This window comes from Fusarium redolens (assembly GCF_020744475.1).
Source record: "Fusarium redolens strain MPI-CAGE-AT-0023 chromosome Unknown BKA55scaffold_7, whole genome shotgun sequence".
In the NCBI taxonomy this organism is placed as follows: Eukaryota; Fungi; Ascomycota; class Sordariomycetes; order Hypocreales; family Nectriaceae; genus Fusarium; species Fusarium redolens.
Window position 1 is genome coordinate 1,562,542 of NW_025763670.1, and position 21,352 is coordinate 1,583,893.

The following is a 21,352-nucleotide window of genomic DNA, read 5'->3' on the forward strand; positions in this document are numbered from 1 at the left end:
CGCACGGGTGGTTGTCCCTTCCCCCGTGGCTGGTAATCTTCTCAATCTACAACCCTTTGGCTTTCCACCTGGTAATCAGGACGACGGTCAGGCCCCTCCGCAAGGGCTAGATGATCAGGACGACGTACAATACCCACCGTTGCTAACAGATGATGACGACTCACCATGGTCAGATGGTGAGAACTGAACGGTGGGACTTAGCATGGATATAATAGAAAAGGATGGCATAGGCGTTTGGTAATTGCTTTCGAAAATTGGGCTGGAAAAAGGCAATTGGGCCTTACAGAATTGGACGAGATGGCTAATGTCGTGATGATCGCTAAATGAAAATCAAGCCAGGGGACTTTGCTCCCAACGCATTCGCTATGGTGCCAGTTGGAATCAGTTAGGTTTGTTCAATCAATAGCTGCTAGCAAGCATTGTATATGTATTGATATCGAGGATTATGAAGGAGAGTGTGACATGTATTCAGCGTCACTGAATCAACAGCCAACCTGATGCAATGCCTCACTACCAATGTCCAATAATCGCGAGTCTACGGGGTTCATGTTGACCTTTATTAATCACGTCACATTGTTCTTCGAATCCGGGACCGGACATAGGAGGACTTGATTGATTTTTATTTCGTCAAGAAAACCTTGCGAATTTTGCATGAATTTCCCTTTAATGCCATGCTCACCGTAGCCTGCCATACACCAGTTGATGAAAAGCCACGAACCACCCTCGCAAAAACCCTAGAACAATTGATCGAGTTTTGTAATGTAATCTTGGTGTAGTGTCCCTTTGTTCAAGAGTCTTGTCAAAAGTCACACAGTTACAACACAGAAGATGCCCGACGTAAACCCAGTGTTTAACCAGCGCTTAAATTTTGTCTATTTGATAGAGGTTGGTGATTGTTTAAGCGGCGGTGATAGCCTTGCGGAGACGGGCACCACGCTGGCGCGAGCTGAGGTGCTCGCGCTCGACAACAGCATCGGACTTCTGGACAACCTCCTCACCCTCGGTCAGGATGAGCTCGATGTGGCAGGGGTTGGACATGTAGGGGTTGATCTGAGTATGACGTTAGATGAGTTTCAAGTCCGAAAAGTTGGAAAACATACACGACCGTGGGCACGGTATGTCCTTCGTCGCTGCTTGGGGGCCTGGTTGACCTGGATGTGCTTGACAATCAGGGCACCGGTGTCGAGACCCTTGGCATCAGCGTTGGCCTCAGCGTTCTTGAGGAGACCGAGGAGGAACTCGGCGGACTTGACGGGCCATCGAGCCTTGGAGACACCAAACTGCTTGCCTATTGATTAATTCCATCAGCATTGTTGTTCCTCTGACGTATATCCCAACCATTTGCGATCTCCGAATCTCTCCAAGTCCATCGCTAACGAGGGAAGAATTTGTCGGGTCGTACCTTGGGCGGTGCGGCCAGTGCTGCCGGCATATCGTCGCATGGGGACAGCCTCCTTGTGCTCCTTGACGTTCTCGAGGAAGGTAACAGCGCGCTGAAGCTTCCAGCCGTTGATGGCCTGGGCGGTCTCGCGAGTGTTCTTGAAAGACACTCGGAGGTAGGCACCGCGGGCGCGGGCCGACTTCGAGGACTGGATCTCGGTGGCAGCGTATCGAACCTGTATGCGTAGAAAAAGCCAGAGTCAGTCATGGCACATCTTCAAAATCCATGCCATTACAGCCATCATCAACACAGCGGTTTCGGGTCAAGGTGGACGTTTCGTCAAAAATTGCACCAGCAAGTTCATGACAATTCGTACAGCATGAATATCCTCCTGTTTCTCATGATGGCGATCGACGGGGGCTCGCAATTACTCACCATCTCGGCGACTTGGGTGGTGAGTGACGGTTTCGACGACGAACGTGGGTTGGCGGGCGTGAAATTGAGAAATTCTGAGCTCTTGCCCTAACAGATCGGGAGGGACCACAAACTCGCTTTCCCCACTCCTTTGGGAAAGAGGCCTTAGGGTTGCCTGCCCTGTTAGTGCGATTCGTGAAAAGCAGCCTCAAATGGCCAAAAGAAATGCGAGAAGATGGAGACCAACGAGAGGAAGTCTACAGTAGACTATGAATAGTAATTGAATACTCTTCAAATATTTCATTACTTGTTGCGCTATGATTTTGCGTAGCATTTTGCACACTCAGCTGTGAGCCGGGTCACCTGACTCTTATCGACTATCGCCACGTGATTCTGTCATGCAATGCATCTTCTCTAGCCGCTCTATCCCCGGACCCGCCTCGGAAACGGAGAAACTTGAACAGACAAAGTGGGCCTGAGCTTCATAGAGCTTCAAAAAATTCTTTCTCAAGTGTCTCTCAAAACGCCCAGCGTCCCCAGACAAGGCTATACAAAAGACAAGTTTGGACTTTGATCCACGTCCGCCTTCTCTCGACGATATCCCTTCGCTTGGAATCCTTCTCGATAACGACATATAGTCGTCCCTAATTCTTCCAAACTTATTCAATTCCTCTTTATCCATTTAAGATGGCTCCTTTCACTCCTCGAGGAGGCGGCCGTGGTGGTCGTGGCGGCGCTCGTGGAGGCCGCGGTGGTTTCGGTGGTGATCGCGGCGGCTTTGGTGGCCGTGGTGGTGCGCGCGGTGGACGAGGTATGAACTGCGCTCTTTCGGCGTTTCTGTCGCGGTGTTGTTGAACTTGAAGACTGACTGTTTCGCAAAGGTGGTGGCCGTGGTGCTCCCCGTGGCGGTCCTCGCGGTGGTGGACGAGGTAAGCATCAGTCCTTCTCAACTACATGATGAATGCGATACTAACAGGATGAAAAGGCGGTCCTCGTGGTGGTCGCGGCGGTGCTGGTGCTGGCCAGAGAGGCGGTGCCAAGGTCATTGTTGTATGTTGATCCTCCATGTCTTAACTTTTTCGCCAAGTTTTGCGATCTAACTTTTTCACAGGAGCCTCACCGTCACCCCGGCGTCTTCGTCGTCCGTGGTGGTAAGGAAGATGGTCTTGCTACCCGCAACACAACACCTGGCGAGTCTGTCTACGGCGAGAAGCGCATCTCTGTCGACGAGTCTGTCCAGAACGACGATGGCACCACTACCACCACCAAGATCGAGTACCGCATGTGGAACCCCTTCCGAAGCAAGCTTTGCGCTGCCATCGCTGGTGGTGCTGATGAGATCTACATCAAGCCTGGCTCTCGTGTCCTCTACCTTGGTGGTGCCTCCGGTACCTCCGTCTCCCACGTCGCTGACATTGTCGGTCCTACTGGCTACGTCTACGCCGTCGAGTTCTCTTCCCGATCCGGCCGTGATCTTATCACCATGGCCTCCAAGCGACCCAACGTTGTCCCCATTGTTGAGGACGCCCGTCAGCCTGCCCGTTACCGCATGATCGTTCCCATGGTCGATGTCATCTTTGCCGATGTTGCCCAGCCTGATCAGGCCCGTATTGTCGCCATGAACGCCAACTGGTTCCTCAAGGTCGGTGGTGGTGTTCTCATCTCCATCAAGGCCAACTGTATCGACAGCACTGCTCCCGCTGCTGAGGTCTTCGCCAACGAGGTCCAGAAGATGCGAGCTGAGTCCATCAAGCCCAAGTTCCAGCTTACCCTGGGTATGTTTGACATCCAACAAATTTTGGTCCCTTCCACTAACATGTTTCAGAACCCTTCGAGCGTGACCATTGTTTGGTTGCCGGTGAGTACCAGCGCTACAAGTCCTAGACGAGCTAGGTCGAGCTGCTGTGTAATTCGCTTCAAATGAAGGTTGAGAAGAGATGGTCTGCTTTGTGTCATGCGGTTTTCCAGGTATCTCACGGTTCCCGGTAGACTTTTTGTCTTCAGCTTGTTGCATCAGGGAAAAAATAGTTGACGGCATTTTCTTCAACAACGGCGAGGGGCGTTCCGGGTGGGTTGGATCTGTAAATATCAATGTTTGTCCGAATCTTAAAGCTTTTTTGGTGTTGCGCATCCAAAAAGAATCTGAAAAGGAACAAGGATATCAATTACTTATTTGTTTTCTTCTTCAAACGACTACGGATCTACTTTTCAGCTACAACTGCACCTTTGCCCTGGGACGCGCCGTTAGTTAGGCCGTTGGGAGAGAGATGGCACGGGATCAGAGAGGATTGTACGATGCTATAAGGCCAGGCCAGTGGCTCTCGTCTGCCTGACCTACGACTTGATGATACCCCCATACGATAGCCACGCCCGGAGTCCCAGTGTTGTGTCTTTGTTAGATTAGAACAGTTCGAGCAATGCAATTCGTTACCTTTAGTTGTCTATGCCCCAAGTATCAAGTTTAGTACCTTTTGCTCACTGCTTGGCTTGACACGCAAGTCTCTCGAGACTTTTTTTTAAACTAAATTTTGTTCTCGAGGCTAGTCAATCTTATGCGTGTCTTTCCTCCGCATCTACAATGCCACGTCTATGCTTTATGTACAAGCTAACTTAAATGTACTGGGTATCAAATAGTTCATGATCATACTCCCTTCCTTCAAGCTGCCCACGATCTTCGTCGAAACTCCAGTTCGGTATCTGGAGAGGGAGCCTTAGCCATAACCACCGACATGGCCTTTGGTCTATCTTCGCCCGCTTTTAAGCGGATATCATAGTTGATGAGTAGATGTGCCAGCACAAGCTTGATCTCATTACTGGCAAAGAAACGGCCGGGGCATGCATGCTTGCCTGCACCGAAATTGATGTATGTGTCGTTGAGGGATGTGAATTGCCATCGATTGCTGGCTTCTGCTGATTCTTGTCGGAGCTTGTAGAAGCGGAAGGCATCGAAGCGTTCGGGGTCGGGGAAATAGCGCTCGTCGAGAGCGATGCCAGCTTGAGGAGCGAGGACCTTGGTGCCTACTGGCAGTTCGGTGCCATCAGAAAGGGAGATGGGCTTCATGACCTTGCGGATGAATGATGCTATATCATGGTTAGCTGACTTCGAGATATCGACGAGTGTTGTTGGTACTCACTGATATTTCCGCTGAGACGCTGGACCTCCCTCATGAAACTGTCCAGCTTCTTCAGCTTGGCCATGCTCTCCTTATTCTCCCATCCATTATCCACTTCCAGAATGCGATAAGCCTCTTCTCGAAGCTCTTCTTGGACTTCAGGGTATGCTGCTAGGTCACAAAGGCATTCGCAGAGTAGGTTGTTGGTTGTGTGGATTGATGCCGCGGCAATAATCAGTTGCAGTTCTGCCTGGGTTGTGAGATCGGCCTTTTCCTCCTCTGGTAGTGCTTCAATAAGCCATTGAATCATGTCGTCTGGTGCATCTCCACCGTTTGAAAACTCCATATCACGGAGTCGCTCCTCAAGGATTGGCTTTAGCATTTCCTTGGCAATCTTGATATCCTTGCGGATCTGGCGAAGCTCTGATACAAGATGTTGCCCTACAGGTCGAGCCCATTCAGGGATGAACTGGAGCTTGACGCATGCAGTGAAGACATGAACGGCAAAGTTGATTGAAGTGTCCATCCACTTCTCGTCTCGATTAATGGATGGTCCAACGAAGGCTCTACCACTCAGACGAGCTATAGCACGAAGACTGAAAGGTTGCCATTTCACTGGAGTCCAGTCTTCGCAGGCTGGGAACTCAGTGGCTAACAGATACTCCAGTTCTTTCTTGAGAAGGGGTACCACTCGACTGAGGTTCTGCGTGAGTTTTGTTCTGACTAATAGCGCCAATAGTTCGCCGTTGTGCCCTGGGGAGAATTTTGTGTACTTGCTCTGAAGAGCCTAATGGTTGTTAGTATTCTATGTTAGAGGTGAACTTGAAATGTTCTTACATCTGACACGGCTTCTGTTGCACTGAGAATATCTTCTGGTAGTCCTTTGAGTTCACCAACGAGACGTGCGGGTACTATGACTTGTACTCCCTCAGTAGCCTTGATCTGGTAAACTCGATCGCGAAACTGGTACAGCATAAGTATATGTAGTGTAAGTGACACTGGATCGACCCACCTTTGTGTAGCTGTCTTTGATCAATGTTTCTGCATCGAATATCCATTTGGTCTTTGAGGCCTTGTAGAAGGGTATCTCAAGATGGGATGTCTGCTTCTTGGGGAGAAAGAACCAGATGGCAACAAGGAAAATAGTAACGGCGATGTAGTATCCAGTACAATGACCCTCATTGACGAATTGGGGGAGCTGGTAATCGACACCAATGGGTGAGGCAGCAAGACTTGATACGTTCTCCATATTGAGTGTGAGGGTGGGTGTAAGAGGGTTCAAGAGGGGAAATAAAGATAAGAATAAAAGAGACTCTTTGGTAGATAGATAGATATCAAAATGAATGCCTCCCTGGATACGGTTTCAAGATGAAAGGCTAGTCTATACCGTGGGTGTGTTGAGTTATAAGTGAGTGGTATCAGCAGTGTATCAGAAGAGTGTCCCCTCCATGAAAGGAAACGGCACTGGAAACTTGATCGGTGATGGACAGATTCGGCGAGACTCGTGCTAAACATGCGAGACATAAAATACCCGAAGCGAATCAGAGACGAGTTCTCTTGCAGTCTTTTCCCTAGCCGTTGCTTATTTATGCAGATAATATGTGTGATATAGAGAGAAAAGAGGGTGATAGTGGTGGTGCAGAGGCAGAGCCAAGACGGAAGCCGTACGGGACAACATTCCTTTTGACAACTGGATCGATGTTGTTGATCTTTGAGTGGACGATTACATTTCTGTGCCATCTTTGAGAGAAGCTCTGAGCGTCGTTGGTCTGTGTTGTTCTGAGACAGACTTGTTCAAAGAGCCGCTCTCGGGATGTGGCATTTCCGAGTGTTAGTCTGACGCTGGGTATCAGACTACCAGTAGCGTGTGATGCTTCTATTAGTCTATGGCTTTCAATAGATAGAAAATTGTCTCTAATAAATTGGAGACTTCGCTCATGTGGATGGAATCTGACCGTCTGTCTTTTCCGATCATCGTTGCTGATGAATGGAATGAGATGAGTTGAAGATCTTCACTCAGTCCAGGTGATGGGTTTGTTACCATATTGACTCCGTATGGAAATGGTCATTCTCTTGTCACTGATTTTGTTTTATTGCTTCTCATTGATGTTGTTACTATCTAACATGAGGTGATTCACCTACAGTACTGCACAGCTCATCACACAGCTTCAGTGATGGTCGTTACATGGCCGTGCTGTGAGTCCGTGACTAGGTATTCAGGAATGGCCCTAGTTTCTCGGATGTCGGGACTTCCACTCGCTAGCGTCGCTGACCAGCAGCGGAAACTCCAAGTTCCGTCGGGTCCTTGCGCTTCTGGGATATTTCGATCTGCCCTACAGCCAACGGCAGTTGTCGGTTTCCATCTGAGACCATCTGTATCTGACACTCGGTCGCGATTCTATTTTTCTTTATATCGCAATATCCCTGGTTCAAAATATGGGCTGAGATTTCGGATCTGGATCTGTCTTCAGCGCATGCCCTTCAATTCGCTTCGCTTCAGCTCGATACGCAGACGAAGCAGCTTTGGGGTAACAGATGTTACATATCTGTTACTGACTTGTTTGATAGGGCAACAAGCACTATCCAGTTATCAACTCCACGCCTCAAATGGGTTCTTTCAATGTCTCATGAGAATCTGAAAAATATTTCTCAAACATGTTTGATGGTACGGTATCATCAACTAAGGTACATAATTAATTACCTTATTTAGATCTCTCCTTGATTTATGTTAGTTCATGCCCACCCTCAAGACACTCAGCTTGGCCAACAAAACCTTACCAACCCATGAAACTTCGAATATTTAAAAGGTCTTAGCCCCAGGCCTTTTTCGCCATGTCAATGTGACGGGCAAAAGTTTGTCTCAATTGCCGACCATAGCCACTCAGCTTTATCCTTTGCAATGGATCCAACCATCAAGGGAACATGAATCTGGACTATGAAGCACGACTTCATACTCCTATGGAACAAACCTTCCTCGTCGTCTTGCGCTCGTTCAGCTCATAGGTCGGAGGGCTAATTCTGCGTTTTCGAGTATTTTGCAAATGAAATATTTTCATTCATCTCGTCAGTCAGCCTCGTCGAGTCCATGTCAGCATCTTTCAAGCGATAGATCAGATCCAGTTGCACGACTTGCACCTCGACTTGTGCTACGCAAGGTCCCTTTACCAAATCGAGCGAGATACATGGTTACACAAGCCATATCTATTGATAATGAAAAGTTCGCCCGTCCACTATAGATGTCTCTGCGATCCGCTCCGCTCCTCCTCTCCCGTGCCGTCCCCCCCACACTGTTCCTGTTTCTATATGCACTTCAGTAGCAGGCAGTGCTCAAGAACCAATCATGACAAGCAATGCTTACCCCAGACGCCCGTTGTTGAAAGGTTTTCGCATCATTCTTCAAGGGCCCTGGCCCTGGGGATACTTTCCGCCTTCTCTTTGGCTGATCCGGGTTTATCTATCGTATGCGTCTGCCTTGCCAGCAATCAACTCATTTCGAACGAGGCACCCGCAGCCACGTTGATAATTGTGAAGCCAACCGGGCGGTATTCAGCTCATATGCGAACATGATCGACGTCAGAACGAGGGAGCCAACTGGATAATGGAAAAATTTTCGCTGACATTGAGGGGGTTGTGAGGTATGAGGTGATAGTTGCCAAGCTCTCTTGATTTATATATCAGACATTGTTTCCGCTTGCCTTCAGCCTACGCTATAATACATCAACATCTCTCGATTTCAATGGTACCTGGCATTCCCCTATACCGTGCACTTCAAAATGGCAGACTTTCAAGGACTTGGGGCCAAGTTTGACGGCTTCCAGAGCTCGACAAGTGGCAGCTCATCAAGTCCATTTGTAGTGAGTGTTGCGCCTTTGATACACCCAAGACCAGTCTCTAACTTGGAGAAGCAGGCCTCTGATACATCTTCACATACCTCCATATCTCTCGCTTCCAATGGCTGCTTGCCACCCCTTTCTACTCATGATACGACAAAGTCGCAGCATCATATGAGCAACTTCGAGCAATTTGTCGACGATCTTCAATCGGTACTTCCATCTGCATTATGTGCTCATATGGATGCTAACAGCCTTTAGGCCGCTAAGCGAGCGTTCCCCAACTCTGCGTACTCTCGTTACAGCGAAGTTCAAGTACTCCTGATAAGATGGGAAGAAGATGAACTCGAAGTTGATTGGGAACTCAACGAGCTACGAAGGGCCTTCCACAATTTATACGGCTTCACAACAGACAAATTCCTCATTCCAGCCCAGAACTCTCATCGCAAGCTCAATCACAAAGTATTGAGTTTTGTTGAGGAACATGAAAATGAAGATACCCTTCTTATCGTCTATTACGGTGGACATGGTGTCATCAACAAAGCCAGGCAGTCGACCTGGTCTTGGTACGGGCAGTGTTTTTCTATCTAGCTCAAAGCTGACTTGACTTCTTGACAGTAAGGGTGACAAGAGCTACGCAACTGTGGAGTGGTCTGCGATCCAAACTCTGTTTGAGATGGCCAAGTGCGATGTCCTTCTTCTCCTCGATTGCTGTGCTGGTGCAAGTGCCGCTCCTTTGACTGAAAGGCCGACAAACATCAAAGAGACTATTGCGGCATGCGGTTTTGAGACATGGACACCTCGTCCAGGCGCGCAGTCATTCACTCACACATTGATCGAGGTCTTGAAGGAGTGGGCTTCACAGCTCTCTTTCTCGGCCGCGATGCTACATAGCGAGATATTGACTCGACTCAAACACGCACAACCTGATCGCTCTTCACAAGGAAGGCTGATTGAGTCAAGGAAGACGCCTGCTTACATTCTTTCAACATCCAATCCACACACTGCTTCCATCACACTCGGTCGGATGTTTGAAGAAGAGTCTGGCTCAGTGTCATCATCTCGAGCAATACCTGAGTCAGATCTCAGGAGTCTCTCGGAGAGGGTGCAGTCAGATAGTTATGTCTCAGCTGAAGACCGTATTCAAGCCTTGTTGGCTGTAGGTACAAAAGGACAACGAGCAGCGCCGCATGTTCTTCTCACAATTGCACTGGAAGAAGAACAAGTCTTCGATGCCGCGAGTTGCGCTCGATGGCTGAAGCAGTTTCCACTCTTGGCAACTCATGTGAGTGTGGAGTCCGTCTATTGTAGTTATTCAACCCTTCTCCTACTCTCTGTGCCAGTCGTTCTATGGGATTTGCTACCAGAGCATCCGGCGACTCACTTTGTGGGCTACGTCAAGTCCCGTAACCTCTTGTCGGTAGATATGGCAAAAGATGGGGCGGCTACGCCAATCCCCATTACCAGACAAGTGACGGGTGACAAGGCTGGCGATTCCTTCGATTGCGTTTCCCCGCTAAGGTCCGTATCAGGCCTCAGTAGCTTAGATTCTGGATACGACTCGTGTCTCTCACGACCTGCGAGCTTAGGTGTGGCATTGAGGCATAATCGGCCCCCCATAGATGGGACCATGGGCTCTCTGGCTAGCCAGGCACTAGCGAGCAAGAGAAGAAACAAGTTGTCATCAACAGAGCTGTTAGGCCCAGATCGGCCAACTTCTATGCCAGTCAACGCGCGTTTCAATCTCAAACAGGGGCCATATTTGAAGAGCCGCAGATCAAAGCGTCTGGTTGTGTCAGTTGGCGAAGCAGAGCTGAATAACGACAAAATTGGCCACACTTGTGTTCTCTGGTATGGATATGATGTTCAACAGAGCCTGTCTACCAAGAGAACAACACCAAAACCAATCTGGTAAGTAAAATGATATATTGACCACGTTTCAGAGGATGTGCTCCAGCTCTGTGTTGTCATTTCTGCTGGAACGAGTCGGAATCTACGCTACGACCCATACTTTTATTGAGAATTAGGAGCGAAATTGTTGCTGAGACTGGTCTAGGAACGAGGACTTTCGGTTTGAAGTACATGATTCGCCAATGTACTACCATTTGAGGGTTTCTGTGTGGGGAGCGCAGATGCTTGAGCTTATTGGCGAGCTGCATGTTGATCTTTGTGAGCTTGTATTAAGGGGACAGCTACCAGAGCTTGGAACATGGCAAAATCTGAGTTGCAACGGGGCAGTGGTCGGGAGAATTCGAATCAAGCTGGCATACATGGATGCCAACGAATACGAGGAACAGCAAACCACGGCGACCAAGGTTTCGGCAGCGAAACGGCAACAACAGCGGCAGAAGCTGGAACGACAACAGAGTGATGACGGGCAAGCTCGGGTTCACCAGACGGACTTCCAGGTTTGGTAAAGGAGCATTGGCCTCAGCATCAGGAGAGTCTCAAGGAACGGGCAAGTCGGGTCGATTTTTGAATCCGGGTAACTTTTGACGAGGATTATGGAAAGTATGACACTCATCCTGCAGGTAAGTATATTACTCGTGCTGAGTACATTCAAAAGGGAGCGAGGAAGGCAGCGGAGAACATTGAAGCGATCGAATGTGACAAGAGAAACCCCTGTCTAGTCAAGGGGACGGTACTTGGTAGTCTCCCCACACGAGGTAGAATTCCTTTCCATCTTATCAGATCGTGGCCTGCTGTCCGACTCTGACCCATCGAGCTGGGTCAGGGCTGAAGATGGTGTCTTCTTTTCCACAGTGGGACAAGTCCCAACGTCAGCAAAATTCAAGAAAAGCAATTTCATTTCCATCCCTGCTCGAACAAGTTTTTAGAACAACGCGATATCAGGTTTTGTCGGTGAAAGGGAACGTATCCCTGAAGATGCTGCCATGGCTGAGAACATGGAATCAAAAGGAGGTCAATGTTGGCACAGACCAGCTCACTCAGCAGGGCGTAGCGTTTGTCTGACTGTATCCTCTGTGTGCTATACACGTGAATACCACAAGGTTTTGATATGCAGCATGAGATGCGTCAAAGAGCCAGCGAAGCAACCCAACAACAACAGGCGGTGGGTACGTTGGGCATTATTAGCAAGAGCGCATATCATGTAATTGAGAAATAGCCAAGCCTGTTGTATTCTGTTCGACTGGTTCCGAGATCGGTGAGCATGTTCGTGTTACAGCATTCGTAATTAGCATGTCGCATCTCATCATCCAAAGGGGCCCGAGATTAGATGGGATTGATAACCCCCCAATCAATCTGATAACTTTTTCACCTGGTCAAGGCTGAGAGCCATGGCTCGTTGGGATGATCCGATTGGTCAGGCCAAGCCACTTGGAAGAATGGAAAATTGAGGAAAGAGTGTCCGGAACCGGGATGTCCTGGCAACAATGGAAGCCACAAAAAGCAAGTTTTCTATCAAGAATTAATTTCACTGAGTTCAGCTTGAGGCACGAGAAGCCGAGGAAACACTCCATGGAAAGTCACGGGTCAGTAAATGTTGGTGTTGGCGTGTCAATTGAGTTGGAGAATGGGGTAAATGAGGCATGTGACTCCCTCCCTTTCCAAGACGCACCCCATCTCACTACTGACACTGCCTGCACTGGAGACTGGTTACACCACGACTCCCGATAGAATCAGCCAGGGAAGAGGAATGATTTACCGCAGAAATCTCGCACTGCCGCTTGGTCACGATCTGTACGATTGTGGGGAGGCAGGCTGAAGCAGTCACATCTCATCAATTACTATACCCTTTGCCCATCTTGGAACAGCTGCATCTGCATCTACACATCGGCTCAGATTTCGGAATCAAAGATGGGGGGAGTTGGAAACTGAACGAATCAATAATGCGGGGAGAAGGAGGGGAAAATACTTGACAAACACCTTTCTTCAAGCAACGAATAGGTACTAACTAATCTGATAACGGGTTGAGCGATAACGACGGAGAAAGAGATAGCGTCTGCGGGCGCCGCCGTTATCCAAGACGAACGAAAAGAAGACAACCAACCTTTCCTTTTCCTCGGGACGCCCCACGGAAACGCTCGGTTCGGCCATCGGACGAGTTCCGCCAAGAGGCTTCAAATTCGGCTGTGGACCGGATACCGATGGGTAAGAGGAAGTCATTGCATTGAACCGGCAAGTGAACAATGACCTGATATTGTGTTTCTTTTTTCTCAATTTGTCCATTGAGGAAATCCTCGGTCAACCAACTGTCGTAATCGTACCTGGTTGTTGTATATTATACTCGGTTGTTGGGGGAGATATACGGAACTGACAGACCACAATTGCGGAAATAGACGGTATCTCTTTATTCTGGTGGCCTGACCCGAAAGCTGGAGCCGTTGACTTATTGACTTGGTTACATTAACGCCTGCCGTGAGTGGTCGGTTCAAGGTCCCGACCCTTGATCAGACAGAGCCTCATGAATAGCGAGATCCTGACCGCTGAGCATTGAGCCATTGACTGATGAACCGAGAAGATCCGCTTGTTGAGTAGCTCGTATGATCTACATGAATGTGCCGTTCAGGTCCCTGAAACTGTAATTTACGGTTCTGTATAATCTGATCATGAGGCGTGCGTATAGCCTGTCAACACCCAACAAGAAATAAAGATTGAGGGGAAGGTGATCTCTCACTGTGAGAGGCTGTGTGTAGCGAGTTGTGGTGTCGGCCAAGCCGATCCAGAGTTGCTATGCATGCCATCTTACCCTAAACCAAAGTTTGAAATTTTCTAGATTTTCTAGCTTTCTGGCTAGGTCTGTGATTGGCTCAATCGCCAGATTATCAGATCATTGGTAATTATTTGTCTTAACCAAGCCTTACTATGGTATTTTGCAAACGTTAGACACAACAACAGGAAGCAATTGATGCTTTTCGATCAGATCTTGGGATTAGAGTGCATAACATAAGAGCTGGGGAATGCCAAGAATATGCACCAAATACTGCAATTCGTCACAAATGTTTGATGTGTCAAGACAAAGAATTGACAATCAAGTGGCTGATTGATAAAGGTGGCCCTCAATCAAACGAACCAATCAAAGAAAAGATTTGTGCAAGCCTGCCAGCGTTGCACAAACCGGTCACTGGATCGGCAAGCATTAGATCATAACCCGTCATGGAAAAGAAGCAGAGGGAACTCTTCCGCCGACTATCGATACAAGATAACAAAGACTGCATAATCGAGTGGATGATGGTTTTAATCCGGAGAAAGGTTTCCCGTAGGTAGTGGCAGGAGAAACAATATTTGGAGAGACAAACAAAAGCATTGACTGATTGATTAACTAACGGTGATTGATTAAGCATTGATTGATAACGAAATTGCGACAAGGGAATGCTCCTGTTTCGGAGCTTCATTTGTTTCTTTGTTAGCATTAGCCAAAACACTGGATAAACGCTCAAGCCCCCTTTTTCATCATCATCTCAAAGCAATTACTATGCATTTCTTTAATGTATCCTGTGGCCTGTTGTTGTAAGGAGAGTTGCTAGGGGCCTGGACCGGGATCTTTCGAATTCGGGTTTTACACTGAACTGGGGAAGAGAATGAGATGCCTATCGCTGGTGACCCGACTGCCAGGGGATTGGGTTACAAGGGATCCAGTTATCGCGTGTACCTGAGGAAACACGACGCAAAGTTGCTATAATTTGAAGAATTTACTTGTGATTCTGTAATGCATTGCTCATCAATTGAATATTACTTTTTTAATATCAAATGTCAGATGGCCCCAATAGCGATAGTGGACGTCCGGTACTGGCTACAGCGCAGTAGTCTAGGGCCACACCCCCCTTTGCCCTCCCGACCTGATAGCCCCACGGTGGATATCCCCAACCCGCATCGGGGGCGCTTTGTGTTCAGTTCAGGTCGGTTCCCTGGATTTTTTAAAACCTCCCGCTGTCGGCCACTATTTGCTATTTGAGTCTTTTGCCCCCTCCAGCTTTCCTCAGCTTCTTCCTTTCACACACCAGCAAACCTTCTTCATTCCAGCAGTATCTTATCAATCGACTCTGCTGTAACTGAAAGTCTACTAATCCTACAATCTGTACCTTATTTGCCTCTAGACGACAGCACTCACACCCCTGTTGCTGGACCGTCATGCTCTTTTCGTCCTGACGTCGCTTTCGAACCACATCATATCACCCAACTCACCGCACAAACCGTCACGATTTACTTGCTTCGAAGAGCAATTCAACAACACCTACACTCGACACTGCACAACTTTCAGCGGGTGGCTCAAACACAATTTTGGCCCATCATGACTGCTCCTGCCATTCAAATTGACGGCATCGTCAACCCCGCCGCTCCACCTCATCCCGAACTGATCATGGCTGAGGGTGCTCCTTCAATTGCGCCCTCATTGACTTACTCAGACGATTCAGACTCACAAGAAGATGAGCCCGTCATCCCTCTCGAGCGCCGTCGTCGCGCATCTACACGCCTGATTGCCCAGAATGCCAGGGACATTCAGCGAATCACTGGTGAGACACCAGCTGAGTATATGGATCGCTGTTGTGGTGGTGCTTGCTGCATGGGTGACCGAAATAATGTCGAGTATGAGGAAGTTGCTCTACCTGACAACGATGCTTTCAAATCTCTCGGTCTAAGACTAGAAAACATTCCCGCCAACTTGACTGGCATCATCGATATGCCTGAGCAAACTGTGTCTTTCACCTCAATTCCTCGGCCGGCTTCCTCACCATCCGACTCGGCCATCTCTCTCGGCTCTGACTCGGAGCCTTCGCCCACGCCAGCTTCACCCAAGAACAACTATCTCGTTCCCGGACCTGGATATGAGGGTGTTGACACCTCAATTCAACCCCCTCGCTTTGTTCAGCCTCATCCTCCCCACAATGTTTACCCAGCCAGGATCCACAACACTCGTGAGCTCACCAAGCCTGGCGCCGAGAAGAGAACCTTCCACTTCGATCTCGATATCACCGACTACCCTCCTGAGGAGGTTTTTGACTTCAAGGTTGGCGGTGCCATTGGTGTCATGGCTCCCAACGATGAGATCTCGGTCGATGAGATTCTGGATGCTCTCATGATCCCACGCTTCCAGCGTGATAAGCCTGTCCTCATGAAGACCACCAAGGGTCGTTGGCCTACCGTGTGGGGTGATGACAAGCCTCGTGAGCTCGTTACCACACGTCGCGAGCTCCTCACTTGGACCACCGACATTCAATCCTATGCACCAACAAAGGAGCTCCTCCGTGTCATTGCCGAGCACGCCACTGCCCCTAACGAGAAGAAGATTCTCATGTATCTCTGCTCCAATGAGGGTGCCAGCATTTTCTCCGACTTCCGTGGTGGCCCTCACGTCACTCTCTCACAGATCCTGAACGCGTTCCCCAGCTCTCATCCTCCCATGGACCAGCTCCTATCCGTCCAAGCTCAGCTCATGCCACGATTTTACTCTCTCTCCAACGACCCCACGGAATCATATACTCTCCGAGAACATGCTCAGCGGCGCTTGATCGAGATTGCCGTCACAGTCCACGACTCTATGGATTGGCGACGTGGCTGCCGCGCTGGCGTTGGCTCTGGATTCTTTGAGCGACAGGCCCACAAGTTCATGAGAGCTCAAGCTGCCGGTGAACGTGCCCCCCAGATCTTCATCCCCATGTTCAAAGGTCTGATGGCCAACCCTCTGGCTAAGCAATTCAACTCGGATGGTCCTATGCTCCTCATTGGTGCTGGTGTGGGTATCGCTCCTTTCCGTGGGTTCGTGCAGCGCCGCCTCAAGCAAGCCAACTGTGCCAATAAGGTCTGGGTCCTCCAGGGTATCCGAGACTCGCTAGTAGATGAGATCTACAGCGGTGAGTGGGGTGTTCACGAGGAGGAAGTGAAGCGTGTTGTCCAGAGCCGAGTGGGTACCGGCAAGTATGTTCAAGAAGAGGTTATGAACCAGTCTGATCTGGTCTGGTACATCATCAACTCTCTAGATGGCCGTATCTTTGTGTGCGGAAGCAGCAAGGGCATGGGCGAGGGTGTCGAGGAGGCTTTGTGTGATGTCGCCATGGAGAAGGGCAATCTCGAGCGCGAGGAGGCCCGTAACTTCTGGAAGCTCAAGAAGGAAGAGGGCAAGTACATCTCCGAGACATGGTAGATGTTCTAGCCTGCAACTTTTATTCCAGCGAATCGAGTGGGAAGTTTTGGATGACGGTTGTTTTATAGTGAAGAGGCATTATGGGAAGATCATTGTAACAAAAAAGGAAAAGTTGCAAACCGGCGCAAGCTGGATGGTCGTACGCAAGAAGGATGGCATATAGCATATTCTAATTCGAGACATGAGGAGCATTGGCAAGGGCATGGTAACGGCGTTACGGGAGTTAAAGTATAAGGTGGCAGTCTGCATAGTGCTACTATTTCTTGTACAAAAATACCCTCGGCAGCGGTCTGGACGGGATAGGATTGACAAAGAGCTTGCTCTATCCTCGCCGAGAAATGAATTTACAAACATTAAGAAACATTATTCTATATAAAGTTTCAGTGATGTTGTGACTGTACGATTCACCTACCTCGAGTCGGAAGGTATACTCTACTTGTCTGATTCCCCAAGGTTTTTGCCTTATTGTTGCTGTTTGTCCCCTGAATCTATCACCAATAAACAATCCATCTCATTTGCAAACAAGTGATTAAAATCTCACCAGTAGAAGGCCTGTCAAACGCCAGCCTCCCGTTGTCAGATTTCCTTTTTTGGCATCTGGTGAGATATGATAGGACAGATAGGTTCGGCATTTAAGTGGGAGCTGTCTAACATGCATGGGTTTGCTCGCTGCAGAAAAAGAAATGTGGTTATGTCAGCGGATCTTTGTGCCCATGGAGCCACGCACCCGGATACATTATCAATCTCGCGCGCGCGCGGATTGTCAATCATGAGCGGTCTGGAGTTTAACCGCCAGTAAACTCGGAGACTACCTAATCAGATGAGTCCATTTTTGAAACATATCAGTAATTGACTTGCTCGACGTATGTTTTACGGTGTAGGGATTGTTTCAGAGCATACACAGCTCAGAGCTGAACAGTTTGCTTACATGGAATTATCAAGCGTTCAATGCTGTTTGTCAGCGGAATTGTGTAGTCTCGTTCCGATTCATATATCCGAGTTTCTGTTAGCATAGCTCCACCTGCTGTGGGAGAGTACATGAGGATAGATGACATAGAGCAACAACCGCGTCAAACACGGGAGATATTGAGTTCAAGATTGTTAATTAGAAGACACTATTAGTCGCGGTGCTACGATGATGGCAACCATCTGAATAATTATTTGCATTCATCATCCAATGTGGCCAACTTCAGGGTAACTTCCGACGCTAACCTCATTAATCTGTATATCCGTTTGGAATCGTTCGGAGAGATATCCAAAGTCTAGCGCGCGCGAGAAGAAATTGTTAGCGGGTGGCTGACAAACTGATTAGTAGACAGGCACAGGCACAGGCACAGTTCCCTTTACTGATGCAATCCCGGCGCTGCATTAGTCGCATTAGTCAGTGGAGCTTGGCGATTGCGAAAAGTTGGCAGGGTCTGATGTGTTTTTGCTCTTTACGAATGGACAATGGAGAGGAGGGGCCGATATGGCGGGGCCGTAACTTTGATACAGTGGCCGGCAAGTCATTGAGGGTTTTGTTATATATTCTTCTTGTCTCCCCGTGTTGTCTGTCCCTTCAGTTCATCATCAGTCCATCATCAGTCTCTCAGCTTATATCACTTACACCTACAACCTACACTCAAACACCTATAAACTCTTACAATGGCCGCTAAACTCTCCGCCAACGCCCTCATCGAGCTGGCCAAGAACCGCCGCACCGTCTACACTCTCTCCAAGAGCCTTCCCATCTCCACCCAGCGCATCACCGAGATCGTCAACCAAACCACTCTCGAGACCCCCTCATCCTTCAACTCCCAGTCCAACCGTGTCGTCGTCCTCTACGGCGCTGAGCACGACAAGCTCTGGGACATCACTGCCGATACCCTGAAGGCTATCGTCCCCGCCGACTCATGGGAGGGTACTTCTAAGCGCATCTCCGGCTTCAAGGCCGCTGCCGGAACTGTCCTCTTCTACGTCGACAACGCCGCCGTCGAGGCCATGCAGACCAAGTTCGCCATCTACGCTGATCGCTTCCCTCCCTGGGCCGTTCAGTCTGCTGGTATCCAGCAGTACCTCCTCTGGACCGCTCTCGAGGCTGAGGGTCTCGGTGCCAACCTCCAGCACTACAACCCTCTGATCGATGAGAAGGTTGCTGAGACCTGGAAGATCCCCTCTACCTGGACCCTCAACGCCCAGCTTGTCTTCGGTGCCAAGACCGCTGAGGCTGCCCCCAAGGACTATGCTCCTCTTGAGGAGCGTGTCAAGGTCTTCGGTGCTTAAAAGAACCTTATGAAAGCATGAGAAACGTCAACTAGAATTGGCATAGAAACCTGCATTTTTAGCGAGTTGCAATTAGAGTATGGAGCCTTGAGCTCTTGTTTCCCTTCAATAGACAAAACTACCAACCAATCATACTTACAAGCATTTGCATTGACGATGTCTTTCTCCTCTGACCGACACTTGAACATCCATGTTACTGCGAATACCACCACCAAACCATGCCATGTTCTAGTTGTGGTTCATTATAGCTAATGATACCAAAGTGAATATTGAGAGATTCTTCATAAAACGTGACATCATATATAGTAGTATACAATTATATATAGCTTTAAATATGCAAACGCTCAACTTGCTTCTTAACTCTGCATGGCCGTTCCGCGCCTCACTCAATGACTCGTCCCAGAGCTTGTCCCATTTTCACCTTCTGTCCCTTCTGAACAGCCCAATCCCAACCGACGTGTCTATTGTTCTCATCCGTTTTGCTTGAAGGTGCCTCAAACACGAGTACGATGGTACTACCCAACTGGAAACCGCCCATTTCTTCACCGCGTCGGAGCGCATGACCCCGCAGAACGGGGCTGGCTGCTTCATATGTCGCTTCAGCAAATCCATGATACACTTCACCCCTGCGGGCAGCCTCCTCCGCTGCACGGTCTGCTGCCGTGTCGGTCAACAGGCTATTGGTTCGAAGTTCCTTATCAAAGTTAATCACAATGGAGCCGACGTTGGTGGCACCGACTGGGACATAACTGAAGAAACCCCAGCGCCAACGGCCTAAGAGAACCACGCGCTCGTTAAGTGTGAAAAGACCAGGGAGGGTTCGCTGAAGGTATGGGGACACGCTATAGAGTTCTCCTGCAAAGTGGCGACGGCGGTCAACAACCCAGTTCGTGGGAGAGTGAAAACGGTGGTAGTCGCCGGGAGCCAAGTAGATAACTGCATAGTAAAGCGATGTAGTGTTGTCGGGAGATATGAGATCGTACCAAGGTCGCTCGCCCAGAGCCAGTTCGGCACGGACCTCAGAGACTGTACCAGGAGATGCGGGCATAGACTCGTCCTTTGCCGAAGGAGCCTGTTTTCCAGTGCCGGTGAGAAGATCGGGAAGAGTGTATGAAATGCCATTGACTTGAGCAAACTCCTCGTGTTGCTTAACGAGCGACTCCTCCTCTGACACGTCGCCTTGGCTTGTTGCGGGAGTTGAGGTGCCTGAAGTGCCAGAGATGCTTGGAGCAGGAGTATTCTTTCCAAGAAGGGCATCGATAGTGTAAGTCATGCCCTTAACTTGCTCAATGTCATTGCCTTGAATCTGGCCAAACTGAAGGACTTTTCCATCCGAAGGGCAGATGAGAGTATGAGGATCCTGATCGAGTGGTCGAGCACCGGGCTTGAGTGTACGGTAGAAGAAGGATGCGAGGTTGGGATAGACGTGGAGATCGGGTTCGGCGACTTCGTCGAGGCTGCCATTGTTAGCAAAGGGATTTCGAGAATTGAGTTAAGGGAACAAACTTGACACCAAAAATCCAGGAATAAAGTTTGAAACCGGGAACTCGAAGGTAGTAAGGAATAGTAAGTTCGTTAAACCGTCCCCAAAGTCTAGAGATAGCCTTTAGGGGTAGAGTTGACATCACTTGGACTTGCCTGGGATTGAGTTAGCATTGACATGAGAATAGGGGCATAAATAATTGACATACCAAGGACCATCAGGGCGAATTCTGGCACGCTTCTTGGGTGCCCTGGAACCCTCCTGTCCATCCTCATTCTCGAGTCTCTCCTTCTCACGGGAAGAGACCTTATAAAACTGGAAGAGACCGAGGAAACCAATACCTAGACCGACAGGGATCCGGTACCATTGAATTTTGGTGTTTCGCATGGCCTCGCCGAGGCGCTGGGAAAATCTTGGTCTCTTGCCCGAATTGGAGGCGAAGGTTCGAATTGAAGAGACCGAAGGCCGTGATAGGCATCGCGATCTCGTGGAGGCCAGAAACATGTGTCGCGAGGCAGATGGCGAGTAACAATTTGTCCAACGACCGTGGGTGTAGAATGAGTTGCGGAGCATGTGACTACCGAGCTTAGAGGAGCCAGGTCCAAGGGTTGGAGCCATAGCGGGCAGTAGAGATAGACAGCGATTGAACGCTGCCTCCTTGCCTTTTATACAATTGCGTAGAGTTGGTGAGTAGAAGAGAGGTAGTTGAAGCCTCTCAAAGAGAACTGGACCCCTTTTTTCGATGGATGTTGACGTCAAAACCAA

The 21,352-nt window shown here is 49.1% G+C and overlaps 7 protein-coding genes across 7 annotated transcripts; 4 read left to right on the plus strand and 3 right to left on the minus strand.

The window, feature by feature from the left end:
• Nucleotides 1-897: 897 nt before the first annotated feature.
• BKA55DRAFT_538863 (ribosomal protein L22/L17) lies at nt 898-1,819 on the minus strand (the record flags this gene model as incomplete). The annotated part of the gene is made up of 4 exons (XM_046190073.1): nt 898-1,050; nt 1,101-1,288; nt 1,403-1,616; nt 1,817-1,819. 4 exons carry the CDS (start codon nt 1,817-1,819, stop codon nt 898-900), a joined length of 558 nt encoding a protein of 185 aa, XP_046050260.1.
• A 663-nt stretch (nt 1,820-2,482) lies between these two features.
• BKA55DRAFT_593638 (Fibrillarin-domain-containing protein) lies at nt 2,483-3,679 on the plus strand (the record flags this gene model as incomplete). The annotated part of the gene is made up of 5 exons (XM_046195575.1): nt 2,483-2,606; nt 2,677-2,724; nt 2,781-2,845; nt 2,907-3,570; nt 3,621-3,679. 5 exons carry the CDS (start codon nt 2,483-2,485, stop codon nt 3,677-3,679), a joined length of 960 nt encoding a protein of 319 aa, XP_046050261.1.
• A 772-nt stretch (nt 3,680-4,451) lies between these two features.
• Nucleotides 4,452-6,157, minus strand: BKA55DRAFT_510663 (cytochrome P450; the record flags this gene model as incomplete). The annotated part of the gene is made up of 4 exons (XM_046187630.1): nt 4,452-4,876; nt 4,930-5,695; nt 5,746-5,871; nt 5,921-6,157. The coding sequence occupies 4 exons, from the start codon at nt 6,155-6,157 to the stop codon at nt 4,452-4,454; spliced, it is 1,554 nt and encodes a 517-aa protein (XP_046050262.1).
• Nucleotides 6,158-8,681: 2,524 nt separating this feature from the next.
• BKA55DRAFT_689520 (uncharacterized protein) lies at nt 8,682-11,155 on the plus strand (the record flags this gene model as incomplete). Its single annotated transcript, XM_046199360.1, has 5 exons — nt 8,682-8,762; nt 8,817-8,951; nt 9,000-9,304; nt 9,357-10,649; nt 10,795-11,155. The coding sequence occupies 5 exons, from the start codon at nt 8,682-8,684 to the stop codon at nt 11,153-11,155; spliced, it is 2,175 nt and encodes a 724-aa protein (XP_046050263.1).
• Nucleotides 11,156-14,608: 3,453 nt separating this feature from the next.
• Nucleotides 14,609-17,270, plus strand: BKA55DRAFT_566785 (uncharacterized protein). The gene has a single exon (XM_046192669.1). The coding sequence runs from the start codon at nt 14,992-14,994 to the stop codon at nt 16,840-16,842; it is 1,851 nt and encodes a 616-aa protein (XP_046050264.1). The 5' UTR covers nt 14,609-14,991; the 3' UTR covers nt 16,843-17,270.
• Nucleotides 17,271-18,015: 745 nt separating this feature from the next.
• BKA55DRAFT_566786 (Nitroreductase-like protein) lies at nt 18,016-19,247 on the plus strand. Its single transcript, XM_046192670.1, has one exon. It carries the CDS (start codon nt 18,487-18,489, stop codon nt 19,102-19,104), a length of 618 nt encoding a protein of 205 aa, XP_046050265.1. The 5' UTR covers nt 18,016-18,486; the 3' UTR covers nt 19,105-19,247.
• Nucleotides 19,248-19,486: 239 nt separating this feature from the next.
• BKA55DRAFT_510358 (phosphatidylserine decarboxylase-domain-containing protein) lies at nt 19,487-21,205 on the minus strand (the record flags this gene model as incomplete). The annotated part of the gene is made up of 3 exons (XM_046187588.1): nt 19,487-20,561; nt 20,611-20,742; nt 20,796-21,205. The coding sequence occupies 3 exons, from the start codon at nt 21,203-21,205 to the stop codon at nt 19,487-19,489; spliced, it is 1,617 nt and encodes a 538-aa protein (XP_046050266.1).
• Between the last annotated feature and the right edge of the window lie 147 nt (nt 21,206-21,352).